The sequence below is a fragment of the Simochromis diagramma genome, unplaced genomic scaffold, assembly GCF_900408965.1.
Source record: "Simochromis diagramma unplaced genomic scaffold, fSimDia1.1 OVJJ01000603.1, whole genome shotgun sequence".
NCBI classification, from domain to species: Eukaryota; Metazoa; Chordata; class Actinopteri; order Cichliformes; family Cichlidae; genus Simochromis; species Simochromis diagramma.
This window is the reverse complement of record NW_024387414.1, coordinates 17,876,323-17,898,309: the sequence shown is the minus strand read 5'-3', so window position 1 is coordinate 17,898,309 and position 21,987 is coordinate 17,876,323. Positions and strand designations below refer to the sequence as shown.

At 37.2% G+C, this 21,987-nt stretch overlaps 1 protein-coding gene across 2 annotated transcripts; it reads right to left on the bottom strand.

Annotated features, from left to right (window-relative positions):
* Positions 1–1,944: 1,944 nt before the first annotated feature.
* Positions 1,945–19,163, bottom strand: mtmr10 (myotubularin related protein 10). 2 transcript variants are annotated; one of them, XM_040011798.1, is made up of 16 exons: positions 18,578–19,163; positions 17,088–17,148; positions 13,620–13,756; positions 13,060–13,132; positions 11,671–11,813; positions 9,656–9,749; positions 9,376–9,520; positions 7,995–8,082; positions 7,669–7,757; positions 7,318–7,448; positions 7,121–7,190; positions 6,772–6,842; positions 6,421–6,593; positions 6,143–6,313; positions 5,513–5,692; positions 1,945–5,059 (listed from the first exon to the last, which is right to left on the bottom strand). In XM_040011798.1, exons 1-16 carry the CDS (start codon positions 18,632–18,634, stop codon positions 4,448–4,450), a joined length of 2,295 nt encoding a protein of 764 aa, XP_039867732.1. In that variant the 5' UTR covers positions 18,635–19,163; the 3' UTR covers positions 1,945–4,447. The 2 variants fall into 2 exon arrangements, with proteins under 2 accessions (XP_039867732.1, XP_039867731.1); XM_040011797.1 differs by having other exon boundaries at positions 1,945–5,062; positions 18,578–19,162.
* Between the last annotated feature and the right edge of the window lie 2,824 nt (positions 19,164–21,987).

The following is a 21,987-nucleotide window of genomic DNA, read 5'->3' as shown; positions in this document are numbered from 1 at the left end:
AACGTCTAGTTTTTGGGATTTTCAGTTTTTTTCATACCCACTTACTATTTAATTTGGGTGTTGTGAACTCTAATAACCTCGGTCTAAATTAATTAAATGTACAATACGAAGTGTCACACAGCAGGGGGAGCTGAAGACATGCACCAAATAGAATTTACAATTGGGTAGTAACTTCATATTTTCTGTAGCATCAGAAACCCTCCATTAATTTTAGTCATTTTTATAGCCTATGTATATTAATAATTAAATGCTTATGCTTCATACGTTTGTTTTGGTACCTTTAATCGTTTGATGCAGTAAAATAGCCGTTTCATTTCAAAAACAGTAGCAGTACATAATCCTGTTGTCCTGAAATGACGATCTGCAGTTTTTTTTGTGTCATCTCCTCTGGAGATGCTGATTTGACTGAAAAAAAAAATGAACAAAGGCTTTGCTTTTACATGAAAAGAGCAAATTCTCTGAACTGACAAGCAGCGAACATGGAGGTTCTGAAAACCAGGAAGTGTTGCCTTGTTGATAATTCACCTTTGAGTTAAACAAAAGGCATGTGACTGTAGAGTAAAAATATGCAGGTGTGTCCACATTGGCTGGAAACATCTGAAAGGTGCCAGCCCCAGCACAAGGCCTTTACAGACTCTAAGAAGAAATATGTTTTTCAGACATTTCTTCAAAGGTAAAGCTCACACGCAAGCGGTGATATTTCCAGTTCCCTTACATTGCACACGGCTGACTTACCGTGGCATCTGTCAGTGAGATGATACAGTGGAGCAGAACTCTTGTTGATGCTGGTAGTTATACCAGTGTTTTTACTTCTATGAACTGAAAGAATGTATGCTCTATAAAAGCAAGCAAATTTGTGTTTTCAAAAAAAAGAAACTTTGTAACACACTAGCCTAAGCTCATCTTAGAAGTTTGTGTAATGTTTCAAAAATCAGCCGACAGCCTGTAACAATGAAATCAGTAATAACAGTGCTACTTCAGGGCCCCTTTGATCCTGCACATCATGCAAAACTGACAACAATGTTGACTTTTTTTTTTTTTTTGCTTCTTATCCTGCAAATTTGTAGTTTTCTTAGTAGTCAATGAGGATATCTCATAAGATCCATCGGTTATCCATTGTTTTGGTTTTGTAGTGTGGTTGACTGATGTCCGTCTAAAAGCAATTCTCATTACTCTGCAATCATCTAAAAGGTTCCAAGGCATGCATTTGGGATTTGTTTTCCAAGCTTTTTCCAAATTAACTTCAGTGGTCTCCTTTAGATTAAAAAAAAAAAAATAAGGCTCAGAATCATCAGTCAAACCAGCTGTTCTCCAGGTTATACTTCTAACAACAAGTTTGGTTTTGCAGATATTCTCTAAGAAATTCCATGATGATTATACAAGTCCTCTGACGATCTCCTACCACAACTCCGGGTCCAGACAACATTACTGAACAAAAAACCCATCTGAGAAAAGTTCTGGAGCTGCGTAACAGCAGCATTAGTGACACTAAACTAACCACTGCTGCACCTCACCTGTTGTGATCAGCAATTTTATCCTGAGCCACTGTCAAAGGGCACTCTGGGTAATCAGAGTTATGCTCTTGCAGGAAAACCTCAGCCAAGATTAAAGAGAGACACTTAAGCTGAAGTGCAGCCTCCTTAAAAGGCTTGGTTAAAATCTCAGATATAGTTTCTCCTTTTGTATTCCAGCTGTACCATTTCACATACTAGTTTCATTGTTATGGAAGTACACAAAAATGTAATGCCTCCATGTCAACATGCTATTAAGTGTAGGGTAATTAGTGCTACATAAAATAATGTTATTTGACAACCTAATGTGTTGGACCTCTGCTATCTGTTGATCAACAAATAATGTTAAGGGGTGTATAACAAATCTATGAATGTATCATACTAAGATAAAGTCTTTAAAATCCATGTATAACTAATGACACCATACCGAGGATGGTAAATGCGCTGGCTCTTAGGCAGCTCTTTTTTTAATTCTACTTGAGGACTCAAAGTTTTTGTGTCCATTGGTAACCAGCAGGTGTTTGTTGGGGGGGGAATGGTTTGTTTTCCTCATTTTGCATTAATGGATTTTTTCCCCATGAATATCAACTTGGTAATTTTCATGCCACAACAAATACTTTCAAATTAGCTGTGATAAAGACATATTATTGTCATGAACATGTCATAGAAAAGCCAGAACACAGTTTCATTTGCAAACTAATGTAATGATTGGTTACTAGTACATATTTGAGCTGTATTTTCGGTTATGAAAAAAAAAAAAGCTTCAGTGCAGTACCTCCAAATTTAACTAAATTTACACAATTGGTACAAATCAACAGTTTTTGGAAAACTAAGATAAGCTGACAGATTTAGAACAAAGTTACAAAAATGGTCAATCTTCCCAAAAAACAAACAAACAAAGGCACAGAGGACGTCCAGCAGCTGCTCCATCCCTCTTAGAGAACATTTGCATATCTGAATAAATACATCTGCTGTTAATCGATATCAAACGGTGCCACAGAAGAAGCACGGTCATCATACAGCTACAGCAGAGTGCAACATTGTGAATTAGTGGAAAAATAACACAGCATATAAATATCTCTTCATAAAATATAGAGACTAAATCAAGGATAAAAGTTATTTAGTACCATTAATCAAAAATATTAATTGGAAATTTTCAAGCATATACAATATTTATAATATTTGCCAAAAATTATATTTAACAACCGCCTTTAACAAATCTATCCTATATACTGAGTAAACTGTGCAATTAATAGCAGTTGGGAGAGCAGTTTTGCACTCACATTATACACTACAGAAACACCTGAACTAGTTATTGCAGAATAAAACCCTCATATCCCTGGAAACTGATCAATCCAGCATCACAGGATCACTGCGAATGACAAAGGGTTTGACAATAAACGGCATTTTAACATTTTAAAGAGGAATTACACAGTGATCTTTTACTGATGCCATTGATGATGACATTTTCCCAAACTTGCCAGGACAGAGCACACAGTTGCACAAAGAACAGCGGGGCATGTTTAGCACTACATCTTCAGTTCTTGTTTTCGAATGCTGCCATTAGTCTCTGCAGAGTAAATGTATCAAGAGAAATGAGGAAGGATACAGTATGCTGAACAGTGTGTGCAGTTCATGCTTTTAAACTTTTCATTCTCTACAACTGAACCCTGCAATGTCAAAATTACAGGCACATGCATTTATGAGGCTTTGCAGTATCCAGATGACTTCTTGCTAATGTGCTGCCCTGAAACTGTGTCATGCTCTCTGAATGCTTGGACTCAGTGCCTGGTATCTGATTCATCATTTACCAAACTAGGGACTGGATTGAGTCATAGCATCTGTCCATCCCTTTACTTTGAAGAAAGAAAGAAAGAAAAAAAAATTACCATTCAGCTACTATTGTTCTGAAGAATTTCTCCTTGGTGCCTTACCAGAAGGCCTCTAAGTTTAATAAAACTGCTTCGTAAGAAAAAGAGGAAATATCTACCACAGATTGAAGTCCTCACAGCTCCATTTCCCTGCAGACTAAAAATACAGGTCCTTATTGCTGCTTCAAAAAAATAGAGTTAATCTACAGTTAGACCCTGAAATCACACCATTTGCTACCAATCGCAAAAACCCGAAAACAAAAACAACCCTTAAAATATGGGTACTTGTAGCAAACAGCAGTAAGTTTGTGCAAGAGGAAAAACAAAACAAAAAAACCATTACATTCAACCAGGGCAGATCTTTTTTTGACGCATAATACATGTTAGCAGTTTTATTTTCTGTTCCTCTTTCTGAAATATAAATTAAAAAAAATAATCTTCAATTAAATCTCCATGAAGGCACAAGCAACTTGACTACTTGGAAGTCAGTGTTCAGTGAAAAGCATCATTGCTGCTGCAACACAAAATGGGCAATTTTTCTTCAAAGTTCATATAACATTACTCCATTTCAGTGAGACGTCTTATTGACCAATAAGAATCCAAAGAAATAACAATTTAACTCATAGCACTATCACAAATATACCTCATTCCATTATTGCTTTAAAACATACAGTAAATCAGAGGTAAATGTCAGAAAAGGTGTATTAAAAAGCACTTTTTAAGTAGATGGATGACAAAAAATAAAAATACATCCATCTTAAAAGTTATGATCTTTCACAGTCATACAAGAGCTCATGGTAAGGCCAATAATGATGTGCTTAAAAGACTGAATTCCTCAACTGTATTTTTCAGTGCTACAGACATTACTCTAGAAATTACCTCAGATTTGGATGCAGCATCAATGGCGCAAGTTCTAGCTTATAAATAATTCAGTATAAGTCCAAAATGGCATATATTTCTAATTCTAAGTTTAGTTCTTGGTATTTAAGAAAGAGGTAAGAGAAAATAAGATGATTAGTTGTTAGAAAAACCTGTACTAGGCTCAAAAAAGTGAGTCCTACGTCCTCAGACGGTGTCATTAGCAAGAGTCTCTGTTGAGAGCCAGATCCTTGCACCATTCAGAAATTTGCTAATGGGAGTCCCTTGGACAGTGCGGCGGGAAAGGTTGCCCGTTGGGGTGAAAGGAAAGGAAGATGTAAGGTATTCTGGAGGTGTAGAGGGGTCATCAGGAGAACTGGCTTGAAAATACATCCTCCGTTGGTCTGTAGGGTTTCCACCTGAGCTGGTGAGTGGTGTGTTGCCTGGACTGGTTCCCTTATATTGCCTGAGTTGGCTCTGCAGTATCTCAATTTCATCAACCAGCTGGGAGAGCTTGTGGTAGGTGGTGACTGGGCCTCCTTTGGAGATGCAGGCTTCAGGAACCCAACGGAGAAAGAAGAGCTTCCAAAAAGCCATATGAGAGGGCATGAGCAAGGGAATCAGCAGGCCCTGCAGGTCAGCGGGTCGAGAGAACCAGTCCTTGAAGAAGCGCTCAGATGGACTTAAGTCTTTCACTGGTGTCAGCTCAGACTTCAACTCGTTAGCTAGAGAGCTTCGTCGGGTCAGGGACTCCTCCCCACCCTTTACCCCATTACGCAGATTTGTGGGCGTCCCTCGTAATGTGGAACTGTAGGCTTTCTGCTACAAAAAGAGGAAACACTAAGAATTAGACTATTTTGACTCTCTCTGTGACAGGCTGTACTGCAAAGACTCTAAAAATTACAATTTAAAATGTATATTTTCTGTTTAATAATCCACCTTCTGTACATTTACTACAGATATTTCAGAGGACAAAGGTGACTCGATACAAAATTACCTACATGTCCTTTGACTTCTATAAATAAGAGATAAGTGGAAGAGAGACTACTGTATTTGCATTCTTTGAGTTCTGTGAAACTTTCCCTTCAAATGACAGAGGAATTCTGTAATTACTATCTGACTGTTAGAAAATTACCACTTTAAAAATATAAAAATCTTAAGATGTCAACCTCTTAACGACAGTTTTAAGAAAAAAAAAGAGAGAGAGACCATGCACATGAAAATGTGCTAATTCGAATCCTGAAAACTGGTGAACCTCAGTGCTTTGCGTACCTTGCGTTTGAAGGTTTTCACTTCACCGTTCTGAACACAGGCAGCTCCTTTGCCTACATACATGGGGTTGTTAAAGAGGGTTTGATCTTTAGTTGAGAACTGCTGTGACCACTCCCAAACTGGAGGGAAATACACAACCTGGTCTTCTCCTTGAGGGATGGCTTTGTGCTTGGCAAAGTCCTGCAGAGTAAAGACAATGTTACCCTGTGACTCTGTACGTAATAAGAACTACTATACTCTATAAAAAGCAGCTTCCACAAGTGGAACAGTTTCAATACATGAAAGTAAGAAGGAGAAAAAAAAGAAAAGAAAGGTCCACAACTTGCTTTTGTCTTGACCACAAGTTAAATGTTATCCTCTCTTTTTGTTGTACTCTTTCCTGTCAATTATCTGGCACGCACAGAAGGAAATTACAGTCTAAAACATTCAGTGACACATCCTCAAGTTATGCTTTCCTTCTTTTCAATTCATTTCCAATTCATTATTCCTCTTCATTTATTTATTTTTTCCACAGACAGACCTCTCTCACAAACATACACACAGTTGCATTTACTGCTCATTATGGCATTTCCACTGGTGATTACATTTATTCAGATCAAGTGCATACATAAACATTAATCTATCCCTCACCATCAAGTGCTGGGCACGCTGCTTGGATGAACTGAACAGGAAAGTACTGAACAGTGGGATCCACATGCTGTCACTCAGTACTGTCAGATAGGTCTCTGTGAACTCAAATGCTGCTGGGTACTGGTTCATCATCTGCCACACGCAGTCCAGGAACAACAGGAACAGTGGGGACTTTACCCATAAAACAAACAAAAAAAACAAAACAGATGCAGGAAGCAGGGGTGTCAAGTCACATCTCTTGAATAGTTGGATTAATTTAAATTACATTAATCAAGTACCTCCTCTTTGTCATTTTTCTTCAAGTGGTTGCATCTGTCCAAGAAGCGATGGCCAGCCATCACCCACTCCTTCTGCACCAAACTCTGAAAGCCAATGAGGCTGCGATAGCGAGGGTCCAACATGAGCTGCATCAATGCGGATACTACACAGTTTAGGTCTCGGTCTTCCTCTTCTGTGCAGGTGCAGAACAAAGGAGTAATAAGTCACAGACTCTTATGTGGCACTGATACATTAAACGCATATTATTGTACATTTTAAGTAAAACTTAGCTGTAATATAATAAATGATCGAAAAACATAATCCCACATGCAGGAGTGAAGGCTACAAAATAAGGCTCAAAGAGAGTTTACCTTGAAGAATGACAGAGGAATTCCCTCCCTCTAAGTGATAGACCATCTCAGCAGAGTGTTTTAAAAAGGCCCTTTGGTCACAAAAGGAACAAACATGTTAACTGCATTGATATTTATTGTCAACCGTTATCATACCTTTAGTCTTTTCTGCGTCTAAATAATCCTGTGCAAACATGAAAGTGTAAAGAAATCATTTTAAAAAGCACCTTTTAATCCTATATTCTAGATTTAACTGTGACTCTACAAACATGCAGCCTTATGGCGGACTTTAAATTTGTCCCTTTAAAATTTTATATGACCCTCTTGAGTTTACAATGCACAGTCATGCACTGTCAGCTTCTTTACATACCTGACATATTCAAGCCATCGAGAGTTTTCAATGGTTGAAAGCCACCTCTCCTCAGACTCCTCAAACGGATCTGCACAATAAAAAACATTAGTATGTTTATACGTATAAAACTGTACACGCCAATGCCATTAAGTCTCCTGCATTTTTTCAGCAGAGCATTGAATTACACTGCTTTTATAAACTGCAGTGGAGCTCACCTAGGATACATATCTGCCTCAGTTTAACAAATGCGCTCTGGATGTCCAGGATAGAAGGCAGACTCTTGTCCAGATCCGATCTAAACGGTTCATTGCGCTGTGGGTGGCTTTTTGTGATAGCGGCAAAGATTCTACAACACAACACCACAGACAGTGATGACAAGATGCACACTTGACTAATGTAAACAATTTAAATATCAAAAACCTGAGCAGAAACTGAATGTTCAGACTTGTATTTCCTTCTCCTAAAGTAGCACTTTCTTAATGGACTGAGAGCTGAAAATCTGCTAGAGTTATTAAAAAAAAAAAAAAATCATTTTCAATTTAGGTTCTGAATCTGAATAGTCTTACTTCTGCTCAGTCTTCTTTTGCTGTAATGGATCAGTTAAGCTGGCCATCCGGACAAGAGCACTCCCATTGGAGTGACTCCAGCACCACATCTGCAAAAAACAGACATTAATTAAACAGTCACTGATCAGCAACAAAGTAATAGGGAGGCTCTGATCAGTTAAATTAAACAATAAGTGGGATAACTCCATTGGTGGGCCTGTGCTTTGTCTAAAAAAAACAAAACACTGCAGGTTAAATAATGACCTAAATGGAAATTATATTTGGAAGCATAAAATTTATTGGAGACTTCCGATAAACATGCGCTCTGTTGGAGTGTAGATGCTCACAGGGATGCGACGATCAGTGAATGATGATGCATACTGCATCAGATCTTGATCTGTCAGAGATGATGGGACTACAATGTGCTCTGGAAGACTAGAAAAGAAAAAAGAAAAGAAAAAAAAGAGAGAGAGACTGGTGTTAACACGTGAAACAAACACAAGACTTCATTTAAAGCGGATTAAGTAAATAACAGCTAAGACACTAACCCAAAACAGAGTGAAAAAAATAATAATAAAAGGTATAAGTGGTTAACAAATTTATTAGACCACCATCTAATAAAGGTATATGGCACAGATGCCCTGAATTAACAGTATTGGTAAAAAACAACATCTCAAAATATTTGTTTATGTTTCTAATCGACCGGTATGTGCAAGCCCTTTTATTAAAAATCATATTTTTAATGTTAAACTACAATTATTGTTATATACTTGAATTATGTCATTTACAGTTTTATAAAGAAGCAGAAAAAGGTGAAGCACTTTTTAGATGACAAATTACAATTATTTACCCTTATTTCTGAAAAGAAAAATTAGTTTTAGTGGTTGAATATTACACTTGATGACTCTGCAGAGAAGTCCAGCATGCTGGCTTAAATCTGGGTATAAAAATGGGACTTCAATCTGTTAATTGCCAAATAAACAACAATGTCATTCTTAGTTTTAAATAAATTATTTTTCTTGGTTTTATGACAGGTGGTCTATTAAATTTCTCAAGTAGTGTAGTATAAATGTGAAAGCTTGTAAGGACTGGAACTGTTTTGCTATCGCTTTGGATTATTTCAGGCCCATGTTGTGTGTTTGTCTTGGTGAATAATTGATCCTCTGTAATGAACACCAGGGGGCGACTCCTTTGGTTAAAAGACTAGATTTTATAATAGTTGACTGAAAACAGAATTTGGCTCCCTTCCTCTGCGATCTTGAAAACTTTCTTGACAACTCAATGGCTAGTCTCCAGTTATACTGAATAAAACATGAAGTTCATTTTGAAAAATCACAGAGTCAAAAGGGAGGATTTTCCAGTCTCAGGACATGTAAACTATAAGTTTTTAGCCAGTGCAAGTCAGAGCCACTCCTTTGTCGTCATGTCCTATTACCAAACTACCAAGATGACAACAGTGAAGACGCTCTTCTCCAGGCTTACTAAAGGGCAATATCACTCTGGCTACGACCATATACTGTCTATGCTTTGAAACCATCTCTGGCGATAATGCTGCTGAACTGAGATGAATAGACTGTTTTGTCAAAACCAGACTGACATGTTAGTTTTTGTTTTTCTTGTCAGGTACCTCAATATAGTGTGGAAAAGGCACATTATGTCACATGTCATCAAAAAAATGATTTTAAAAGAGGTTTGTAACAAGTAGGACTGAATGCATGAAATAAAAACCTTGATGAGACGGCATAACTCTGGTTGATGGAGCACACTCTCCACTCTGAAGCATTCGTTCTCTTGATTTCCCGATCCCAATCAGAGGAACGGTCAAAAATGGGGGTCTGTAATCCTCTCGGGGTGGAACCATTGACTCGTTCCTCTGAGAGAAAAACAAAAACAAAACAAAAAACATATACACTTATTTATACATGGAATTAAAACATTTTTCACTTTCAAATAATATGGCAGGTCTTTTACAAACAGTGAAAGAACTATAGCAATCCACAGGCGATACCTTTAGATTCATGGTATCGCCGTCCTTGATACTCAAAGCCAAACAGCAGTTGAAGATCAGCTGGATGAGAGTAGTGGGCAATAGCCAGGCAAACCTATAATTAAAAAAGAGAACTACTAAGTACTATGGGATATGCAGTACAAAAGAAGTAGAAGTGAGAGGTATAATAAATATTGTCAAGGCAGATTAGGTTTCATCATAACTTCCCAGTCCAGGTTTATCCAAGTGCTAACATTAACTCAGAGGCATGTTTTTTTAAATAATAGCAACACAAGCAGTCAAACCTGGGGTAGAAAATGTCTAACACACATTCTAGTGCTCTGAGTTCAGAGCTGAATCTCTGTGAGGCTCAACTTTAGTCATACAAAGCAAGTCATTCAGAGCTAAAGCTGTGAATGATACTAGAGGGCACAGAACAAGTGCGTGCGTCTGTCCTCGTGTGTGTGTGTGCGCGTACAAAGGCTGCTCCACACTCTGTAATTTCCTATGGCAAAATGGGCCATTATAGGCTGGCATAATTCCATATGTCAGAAAAAGAACCGAGTCCTGTTTCACGCTGTAATTACATACACGGTGTCCATAAATAAGCTCACAAGGAGTGCAGGAGGGGAGACATTTTTAATTTTAGTGCTCTATACATAATCAACCTTAAACAGAACATGTATATTTCCACAACTGTGCTTCTGGGCCTACTTGCTGCCTACCAAACTGTAGCTCTACTAAATGAGCTGGGCATCAATAATGAACCATCTGTTCTCTGTGCAGGAGATGAGTCAGAGTTACACTGCCAGTCGTTCCTACAATCAGGATCAAATTCTGCTTCCTCTGCTTTGACTGAGTATTGTTCTCAGGGTCCTTTCGTATTGTACCTTCAGCAAATATGCTAATTGAGAAGTTCCTATTCTAACGGAGGCTGACAAAGAAACACAGAAAACCTGGTCTAATATAAATATTGCTGTCACAGAGGATGTGGTCATAACTTGAAACTCAATGTGGGTATGTAGTCAGTATGGGAAAGAAAACGTTTGGTCAACAATAACCAACGTTTAAATCGAAGACTAGAAAACCAAAAGGTTATTTCTAAATAGTTATTCAGATACAAGGCATACATTTATAGGCTTTAATGTGATTAAAGAACAACTGCTTAAATCTGACACCTACATTTATGTGACAAGTCAAAGTTTTACTTGCAGTAAACTTTGGTAACTTTGGTGAAAATGGTGAATGTGGGAAATGAGGTAGCCATTGCTCATTTTTTTTAATGCTGCTACTGCCACTACCAACACATCACTGATATGATACACAGTTGTTCAGTATTATCATAGTTTAATAGTAGTTTCAATATCCTGTTTGGTTACTGTATATAATTTATTATCACTTCAAATATCCACCCACAATTTCCTGTTTGCTCTGAGAAAATAAATACTAAGAGTGTCTCATTAGGTACCCTGTTCAAATGCTTATTAACTCTTTAAATGTTTAACCATGTTACAATTGCCAAAATTCCCAAGATCCCCATGTCCATCACTCTTCATGAAAATAATACTGGGGGGGGGGGGGTGTCTAGAATCCTTTCAAACAAAACCTGGTACCTGGTCCAATGAGTCTCTGCGACAGATAGTACAATCAGAATTTTTTTTTTTTTTTTTTTTAAATGTGTGATTCAACCCTGCATTGTATGAACAATCCCAGTTGAGGGTAGGGGTGTAATGATGAGGAAGACATTTCTCTTGACACCATTCAGGCCCCACAGCATCAACCAAGCTTCATTTAGATGCCACATCCTACCCAAGTCCTAATGTTGCTCATGTTGACCACAATGTACCCACAATAAAACATGCCCTTTCTGCAGACAAAAGGCCCACGTAGTCCCCAGACCTCAATCCACTATATCAAATTTTTGGGTCACATGTCAGTGTGGGGTCTAAACTAGCATTATGTACCCAGTAAAGTCTCCTAAACAGCTTAAATGGGCATTCTGACTCAAAGCATGCAGATGTTTCTGTTTCACTGACCTTTCTGGCACTTTCAGGTCCAGCTTCTTCAAAACAGAACCGTATCACGCGCAAGTCTTTGCAGTACAGTATGAGCTCAGTGGGGTTGAACTTCAGCTTCTGGTTGGAGCCTAATACTTTCTTCTTCCCCTTTGTATCATTCACTGAAAGGAATAAACACAAAACTTAAAAAGAAAACAAATTTTTGATGACTGAATTTCCAAAAATGTACTATTCTGTGGAGTGTACTGCTAATGAAGGACACCACTTGATACTTGGTAAACTTTGGCCCCATTCTCTCCTGTCTCTGTTGCTGCCTCTTTGATGCCGATCCCTCATACTGTGATTAAATTTAATTAATTGTTATGGAGTTCTACTGTGCTTATTTCACTAGATTCTTATGAAGAACCTAACAAACATGGTTAAAACAATTTAGCCTGATTAGTTGTGCATGCTAACTTTAGTTGGATTCTAATAGTACTCATTCTCCTATAATACAACAGCACCATGTAAGCCGTTTGAACTACTTTCCTCAGCAACCTAACTTATTAAAGTCACTACTTTATATTGCCTCATGATGACACTGATGGCATAATGACAAGAGGAACAGGGTCAAGCAAATCACAATGATTTGCCACAATATTCAGATTAAATAATGACAAAAGACCAGATTTCATTAAATAAATATGCATCTCTTTCTTTTTAACTGCTCAGATTTGTATTTTATTCAGATATTTTTATTTGGCTGCCCTGTGGGTAGTGCTGGGACGCTGTGTTGTTGTACCATCAGTGTTGCTGACAGCATTTTGTCACATCTATCACAGTGCATGTCTGCAGTTAATTTTATACCAGTATTTGATTTTATAAGTGAACCAGCATTAAGGTCTTATTTTACTCCCGATGCCCTTATATTTGCTCTTGTCCCACAGTGATAGTGTCCTTGGATGCCGAGGTCATACAGCTCAAAAACAAGCTGGGTAAAACAAAACCTCATAACACAATAAACCTTGTTCTGGGCAGACACCCTTGCAGTGTCAGCAATGAACTGCAGTGAGATATATAAACAAAGCTAATCCTAAGCTGGGTAGCATTGTTGCTAAACACTGCATTAGCCATGAGATCATTTGCTATCAGATCACTGACCAGGAAAAAGGGAATGACACTAGGTGCTCCTATACAATGAGTGGGCAAAGCTTCTGTGTTTGTGACCACACAGTTGCCAAATGCACAAAATGATGGCCTAACGTCATTAATAAAATTCACATTCTGTGCTATAATGGGATTTCAAGACATTTCATTTGGGCTCAAGCAATTCCAAGAATATTTTCCTCACAAACATTAAGAAAAAAAAGAATATCAAAGCTTTTCCTTAAAATTCTTTCCCTAAAATTTGGAATTGTAATGAGATACCTGTTACTACTTGCTCCAGACAGGTCAGGGGGATGTCATGCTCTCCGAGCAGCAGGTGGGACAACGTGGACTTCTGTAGTGAAAGGAGAAAAACAAAAAAGTAGGTTTGACGTGTTGCAGAAAATGTATTAGCCCCCAAACTAACTGAAAACGGTCTTAAAAGGCTGTTTGATATATTGAGTTAACTTTCCCAGACTAAGCAATGATCAAGTTCCATTTTCTTATCAAGTCGCCAATCTGCCACATAGGTGGAAATGACGTCTGTTCTCTCACTTCTTGTGCGATATCACTGACAATGTAGAGCAGGAAAGTACACGAGTTTTCCTTCCTCTTTGCCAGAAGGCTGTAAAGTAACAGTATTCAATCTATTCTGCAGCATGGTGCTGGCGATACTAACATATATCACATCCAAATATATAATTGAAATTTGCCCCCCCTTAAAAAAAAAAAATAACAAAAGACAAATGAACATTAGGTACTCTTAAGAACCTCAAAAATGAATTTTCACACTATTTTTCCTCTAAATTGATTAACTGCTACTAAGAAATCCACTCAAATACCTGCTTTGGTGAAGTGTCCTGAGGAATGAAGGACACCTTAAAGTTGGTACATATCAGCTTCCCCCAAAGGCCTTCTTGGTTGTTTTCAGTGCTGATACATTTCCTCACAAAGTTCACCTCATTAACTACTATCTCACCTAGTGACAAATATATGAGCAAAAAGACCAGTGTAAATCCAAAGGTTATTGCTGCAATTCAAAGAAACAAGTAGAAAACAAAAACCGGAAACTCAAAGGAAGTCCAAAAAACAGCTTGTGTATTTCCACTGTACTGACATCAATTTAAAAAGGCATCATGTTGCAATACAGCATCAAACTGTTTTATTTATGCTTTATATTTACATACATTCATAAACACAGTAAATTCTGACAGAATACTTTTCTGGACAAAATGCATACTCCACAATTGCATATACCATCTCTTGAACTTATAATTATACATGCAGACCTTGCTTAAAATTTTCATCATTTTCTATGCTTCTTATACTGGGAAAGATTAACACTGCAAAAAATTTCCACACAACCTTTAAGTTAAATTATGAATGGCCATCAGAGGAGGACAAAGGAAAGCAAAGAAGCCTGAATACTTAAGCTGACCTAGATAAATTAGAGAAGAGGGAAAATGAAACAATCACATCACAAGTCAAACAATGCTGACTTTGAAGTATACTCAGACACAGGTGAGTCATAAAAACATGGACTTTAATCAAGACGAGTACCTGAAAACTCTATTCACAGCCGTACTCATGTGATATATCGTAAATTATAAACAATATCCAGAGAGTGCATTTTCTTTTGCCTGTGCGTGCATGACAGCTCTTGTATGAATAAAAATCATTACAATTTCTTGCAGCTACTTTCCCCATCTACCATCTACTGCTACTTGATATGTTAAGATGGATGGTGAAGCAGTAGCTCAGATCTGGGTTTTGCTGACAGTGCAGAAGGAAAATAGTCACAGCTTGCAAAGTACACCAATGCATGCTGATACACATCAATTAAAAATAATCCCACAAACTTTACCGCAAACTAATAAGTAGACAGCAGTAATGCTATAATAATGCTATTAACTTCTTACCAAGTAAAGTAAAGACTTTAATAAAGTATCTGCGTTTTTACAAGTCTTTGCATGCTTTAACAATGATGTCACATCAGATTTAAAAAGCAAGTCCACCTAGTCTAACAAGGTTAATTGTACTTCATAATACTGGAAGGAAGAGTACAAGAAAGAAATACTTAACATTATTATGCTTTATGAGAAACTAACGTTTTAGATCAGGGTTAGACCCGATGACTGATGGGACTCGGGTTAACTCAGGCCCTCCACCGCTGGATTTTGGAGGGGCAAATATCTTCATACTCAAAAGGATGTCTCCATCGTTTCAATTTTCTTTACGTTTTTACAAACGATGATTAAAAAAAAAAAAAAAAAAAAAAAAAAAAAAAAAAAAAAAAAACAGCACGCATTGGGGTACTTTCCTTAGAAAGTACATTAGTTGGAAAATGAAGAAAGGTTGATTGTATTTCGGTAACTGCAAGTACTGTTGTTTTCTTTTTTCAATAAAAATATTTTCAAAGAAAAAAGAAAAAAAAGAAAAAAAAGAAAGTACATTAGTTGAGCCAACAAGATACTGAGATCACTCTTGCATATCTGATCACGTTTCTCATGTATGACTGCAAAAGGATGTGCTTCTAAAGCAAACACTAAACAATTTAAAAAGCTGGCGCTAAAAGCCAATTCTTTCCACACACCTCTTAAATGTCTGCAAAAAACAAGTGAGACGGTAACCCTCAGTTCTCCCATATCTAAATGGGTCAGCGTTTTTCATACACCATTTACATGAGCAATGCAGACTTTGTACCTTCACGTGAATCCGGCTATAAAAGGTTGGTCTGCAAATTTTAAAAAGATGAGAACTGTTACAGAGGGTGGAGTTCTTTAGAGGCGAATTCAAAGCCCTGCCTCAGAGGAGCCAACTGAGACTGCACAGTTAAAAATAGGGAAGCTAATCATGTAACCTGTTAGTCTGTCTTGCTCACAATTCAAAAAGGGAAATAACCAACAGCCTTCAGGCAATACCACACTTACCTCCTAACTAGTACATCAGGTTAGTTAAATCTGTCATCTTACTTGTGACCTAAATTAGCCTACACTTCATTAAACTACAATTTTACATGTCACATGACTGAAAATGAAAAACAGTAGCTCTGAAGAACTTCATTAAAAAAAACAAAACAGTAAAACTTGCAACCAAAATTAGGCTCAGTTTACAGTATATTATACAAAGAGTATGACAAGCCATTTCCACAAGGCTCACAAGCTCCCAGATAATACTGAAACTACTAAACTAAAGGCTTTCCTGCTGTTTCAGTTAATGTTACAACTACAGTCTGCCATTGTAATGATAATATTTGCATCAGTAGGCACATCTTGAACGGTTGAGATTCCTAAGCTGAATCCACTTTAGCTTCTAAGTTTAAAGGCTGTTGTTTCCTGTTAACAAAAAAATGTTGACAGAGGACAAAACACCATTGGGGTGACGTTTATAAATAGTTATGAAGAGGAATTTCTGCCAGAGCACCTGCTGCAGTGCAGTTGACTAGATGTTATGATACAATCGTATTGCCTATCAACCACGTGCCAAAAGGCTAAAATGACCCACTTGCGATAAAAACAAGAACAAGCACAGTAAGACTTCATCTTCACAACAATAATATATATTTTTTAAAACTTTCATTGCACATGTAGTATGTCATCTTGTTTCCTAGCAACCAGGTTGCAAGTTTAGGACATTTCTACACCACCTTCCCTTTTCAGACCCAGAAGAGGGGCGGTCTTTTATATACAGTCTATGTGCAAAGAAAACTGCCTGGAGCCATTACCAGTAAGTCAGTCTGCGGTGGGCATTGTACAAACTTTAATAGTCAAGTATTGAGACTTTGACACTAGATAGCTGTCTAAGGAAATGCACCACCGACCCTGTGTTGCAAATAGTTTACTAGAATAAAACAAAAAAATAAAAAGCAGAAACATTCATTCTAGTTCTCCATTTCATGAACCTTATGCTCAGTTCTCACAGACACCCAAGGTATCAAATTTGTACTGTGAACTGAAATAGAATAGCTGCTTTTGATAAAAATGTCTCTTTCATCCGCATCTATTGAAACAAAACCATTCATTTTTCATTCATTTTGGACCAACTATTTCACATTTCTGAAGTCACTAAGAAAAATAATCAGGCATAACTATTAGATAATTCTGCCGGCTCTCTGCTTAAAGCAGTAAACCTCTGTAACCAAGCACAAAACGTCTTAGTTAATGAAAAACTGCTCATTCAGAGATTATACACAGCACACAACTCATGAATGCAAAATATGAGACACCGTGTAAACATGAAAACTAACTTCTCTGTGATCAAACAAATTTTAGTGACAACTATTCTAATGCAGAAAAAAAAAAAAATCTTACCTGAAAGCAACTTTGCCTCCAACTTTTTAAGAGGTTTTTCAACTGTATTCTTCACATCAGTCTGGAGACAGACATACACATACGCCACATCTTAGTTAGTCATTTACCAGCTCTACAGACAGTTAATAAACAATTAAAATTATGCATCTTTACACTGTAAGAGAGTAAAACCTGCCGTTCAAATGTGTTATTACAATGTACGAACCCCGCAAATCATAGTTTAAATTAATCTGTGCTCTCCTAGCATTCAAGCTGAACATCCTGTTGCTGTTTTGGCAAATTACTGTTGCATAAACACCATCAGCATGCCCCAGGTAACAATACCATTGCCTAATTTTTGCTACTTACAAAATTAGGCACCAAGCATGTACAGCTGTCAGCAAATGCTTATTAAAAACGTTCCTGTGATGCTGTGACAGTCTGTTAGTATCGGGACGGCTGTGTGCTTAAAGTAAAGCTCTACTCTTTGAGATTGAGTAAATGGATGTGAGGTTAAAACACTAAGTTTCAGCTGCAGGAATTACTTTTACACGTTGGGCTAAAATTTCTACATGTTACTGCTTATACTCATATTATACACAGTTATGATTTTATTTTAAAACTAACATTTGGTGATCCCTGCGCTTAAATGCTTGACAAAGCAAAATTAAAAAAGTAATTTTTTTTTAAATGATCAAAACCTTACTTTAAAAAAACAAAAACAAAAACAAAAAAAAAAAACCACACCCCACAACAACAACAACAACAACTCAGTACAACTTGATGAAGAACTGCCATCCTGCTGAAGTTTTATTGTTAAGTGCATCACTTATAGCCTCACCCAAAATGTGAAATGCCCAGTTTTAAATAATCAAGATACACAAAAACACTATCATCACCAGCTCGGTAATCAAAAGAGCACAGCCATCCTTATTATGTACTTGAAAACAGCGACTTTTTTTTAAGTCACAGAGATACAAAACACTTTAAAACCCTTGTACAATGTTTGTGTTGGCCTTTCTCAGACAAGCACTGGTTTTATTTGGGTTGCTCCGCCAGCGACTGTAAGCAAACACTTACCCTCTGTCTAGAGCTGCATACACCTGTAGGCAAAACATGAGACGCCCAACCGCTGGGTAATTATTTCTCTTTTTCAAAATGGTGGCACATTAGCTGTATGTTTGTTAAAGGTTTCATTTCTCGAATTTATACGAGAAATGGGTGGGGGGCTTTTTTCCTTTGCTTGTGCCACCTTGTGACTTTTCACTTGACATATATAACCGTAAAGCAAAAGCAATGTGGTGAAGTGCTTCCCTATTTTATGGTACGATGGTGCTGCAGAAAGAAGATACCTCCGCTGGCATGGATGCTTAATGTGCAATTCATGTGTTACTTATCTGACAATGCGCAAACACGTAGAACAGCAAGTTAACAAAGTGTTAATCAACCCAGGCAATTACTGCGCTAACCAAAATATGCTGTACCATTATCGATCATGAGCCCGTACATACCTGAGCAGGAGGGAGATAACACTTGAAGGTCGGTTTCGTGACTTTGGCAGGAAACATTGTTTATGTAATTTACGTTCCCAAACGGACGCCTGGCAAACGATATCCTGCTGCCAGTAATATTAAAAAATATATATAATAAAAACTATCCAAGAGAAAATCTTGGAGAAAGTTTCTAGGTCAGCCCTTAGCTGAGCAAATCCAAGATATCCGTGTGTAAAACATTCATTGAGACACTGTGGGCAAGCGACGGCAGTCCTTCATTTTGTGAAGTAGTCAAGTAGCAGATGAGGCTGGCTGGCAGAACAAAGTTGACAGAAGTTGACGCTGAGACGTCGGCGTTAGCTCGGTGTTAGCTAGCTAGCTTAAAGTACTATATCAAGTTTATAAATGTCGCTCCCATGCACAGAAAAAAAAAACTAAGGGGAAAAAAAAGATAAGACGCACTGGCTGCGTGTCTACATTTTCTTTACACCTGTTACAGTATTAGTTAACCTTACCGACTTCCTCAAAGTCTAACTAATTCAGCCAAACGCAGTACCTGACGCTGTAAAGGATTTAACGGCCATGTTTATACAGAGCAGAGGTCCCGCCCTGCTTCCGGGCTCCACTCCACTCCGAGATCGTCTTTCATTAAAGTTTCCGAAAAGCTGGAAGGCGACAGGAAGGCACTCTGGCTTTATCCTCTGCTAAATGGATATTTGCTACTGTGTGCGATAGTAAACACGTATAAACCTGTCATGTTAAAGTTTTAAACAACAATTATTTTTGCGTTCATCAAGTGCACCACTTATGGACTACAACTCCCATGAGACACAGAGAGAACTTAGGCGACCGACCGTGCCCTAGTTTTTCCTCTTTGTTTTTGTTTTTTTCAACGCAACTGCTTAACTTTATTTAGCATGATACTCAAAGCTTATAACAGAAATGCATTCATAGCACTTGTATTATGTCATTTATATTACTAATAAAGAAGTTATTGTTTTGTACTGTATTGTATACTACCACTTCCCAAACTAAATGTCTTTAAACTCAAAAAGCAAAACAAAAAAAGAGCTGTACATTGAATAAGATCCAGAAATGTTTTCTCGTTGAAATAAGTTCGTAATTAAAAACCCACAACTACAGGTGATGAAGCCATGAAACTGTTCACAATGAATTGGGTTTTCACAATAAATACGCCAAATAGCTCATTTGTCCACAGTTTTTTTAAATGTTGTATTCATTTTATATTAAAACTAAATTAGTTTCAAATTTCAAATTCAGATTTAATTATGCAGTGCCAAATCACAGCAACAGTCAACTCAAGATGTATCATATTGTATGGTAAAGACCCTACAATAATTGACAGAAAACCCCAAAAAGCACCTGGGAACAGTGGGACGGAAAAACTCCCTTTTAACGGGAAGAAACCTCCAGCAAAACCAGGATCAGCATCGGGTGTGGGTGTGGCTAGGGAGACAGGACAAAGACACAATGCGGGCAAAAGCCATTAAAGAGATGAACATAAAAATGAAAATCACTTTAATACCAATAAACACCAACATTCAGTCCTTTTAATGATTATATATATATATCAATATCTTTAATGTTTTAGCTTTTTCATTATGTCAGTGACAGTTTTAATTCTATAGCACTTTTTACTACATGTAAACTAAAAGTGTGCTTACTGTAAAAGATAAAAACATCAAAAAACAACCATGCAGTTCTATAAAAATATAACCAGAAAGAAGCGCGCGCACACACGCACACACACACACACACACCAACAACTACTACTACTACTACTTTTACTACTACTACAAACAGTAGTTAATTGTAAGCTCCTGAGAATAAAAAGGTTTTGAATTTGTTCTGTTTCTGTAATAATTGCTGCCATCTCCCTAAGTGACCACACGGTGGTGATAAAACACCAAGACTGACTCAAATCATAATGTGACTCATCTTTTAATGCATCACAAGAATCAGAGATGGTAGAAAACTTTTTTTCTTTTTCGTTTTGTAATCATTTATCTCTTATTTATTTATTTATTTATTTTGTTCCATTTAAATAAACACACACACACACACACACACACACACGGTATATGTCTATGCATACAGAGGCACCCTGCTACACTGGTTACACCCAGAGGCTTGCCTGACCGCCCAACATTATTCCAAGGCAAGCCTCAGTCTGACTGGAGACTGGTTGTGAGAACTGGATACCAGTGCCACCCAAAAATCTTAACAGGGATTTTCTAAAAGGCCTTTGAGCTGCATTTTTATTTGTCTGCTGATAAAACAGAACTAAATTTGGGAGCAACCAAATTTAAAAAAAAAAGGGTAAACAGGCAGAAGTGGAAATGAGTTTCTAAAAATAAGTTAATGTTACTGTTTATGTCATTTAGACTGATTACTAAGTGTTTTTTTAATGTTTGTATTTACTAGATTGAACGCAGACTGAAACTTGTATTTCCCAGGACACACTGCCCCATTAAAATGTCAAAATGGAATCCTTTATTTAGTGAAAACCAGCAAGCGTAAAACTCTTGTCATTTTGGACTTTTGATCCATCTCTTCCCCTTCATGCTTTTTGAAAAGGATTTATATGCTGTCATAAATGCAAATCAATAGATTAGAGGTCCTTTCTGCATCATGCTGTTAGACTGTGACACCATGTCTTTGTAACTATGTTTTAAATTACTGGCCTACACACTGACTCTATACCTAATTTGGTAGTGGATCTTAAAAGTTGCTGAATAAAGCTGACAGTATTTTTCTTCATCAGCATGTTAGACAATTACTCACGATTAGGTTTAAGAATTAATATTACTGTCCCGTTAAAATAACTAAGATTCATAGATGTTCTTATCACCTGGTTTATACTATCATTTGTATTTGGTCAAACACTGATAAGATTTTTAATAAATGAAAACTTCATATGTTGAAATCCGTAAGTTGTGCTCTTTACATAATGCTAAAGTGTTTGTATCTCTTAGTTTACAGTCTCATGCGTCCAAACATTATGAAGATGGTGTGACCGGCATCTCCAAATTTGTGTGTGAAGTTCAAACTATTATTTCACATGCAATACACAGAGAAAGAGTGTTTTAATGTTGCTCTTTAACTTATACCAGTGTTGTTACATTACAAACCTCTGTACATAACATGGTGTTTAAACACTTGTCAGGTTATTCAGTGTAGTTAAGTATTTCAGTTTTGAGGTCATTTATAGATTTGCTCTGCAGCAATACTTTGGTCATGTAGGTAATCCAGATCTATTGTAATGGGTTAAAACACACACACACACACACACACACACACACACACACACACACACACACACACACACACACACACACACACACACACAAGACCCTGTTGCATCTATGCAGGATATAAAATGTTTAGAATAAGGTCTCTACTAGCTG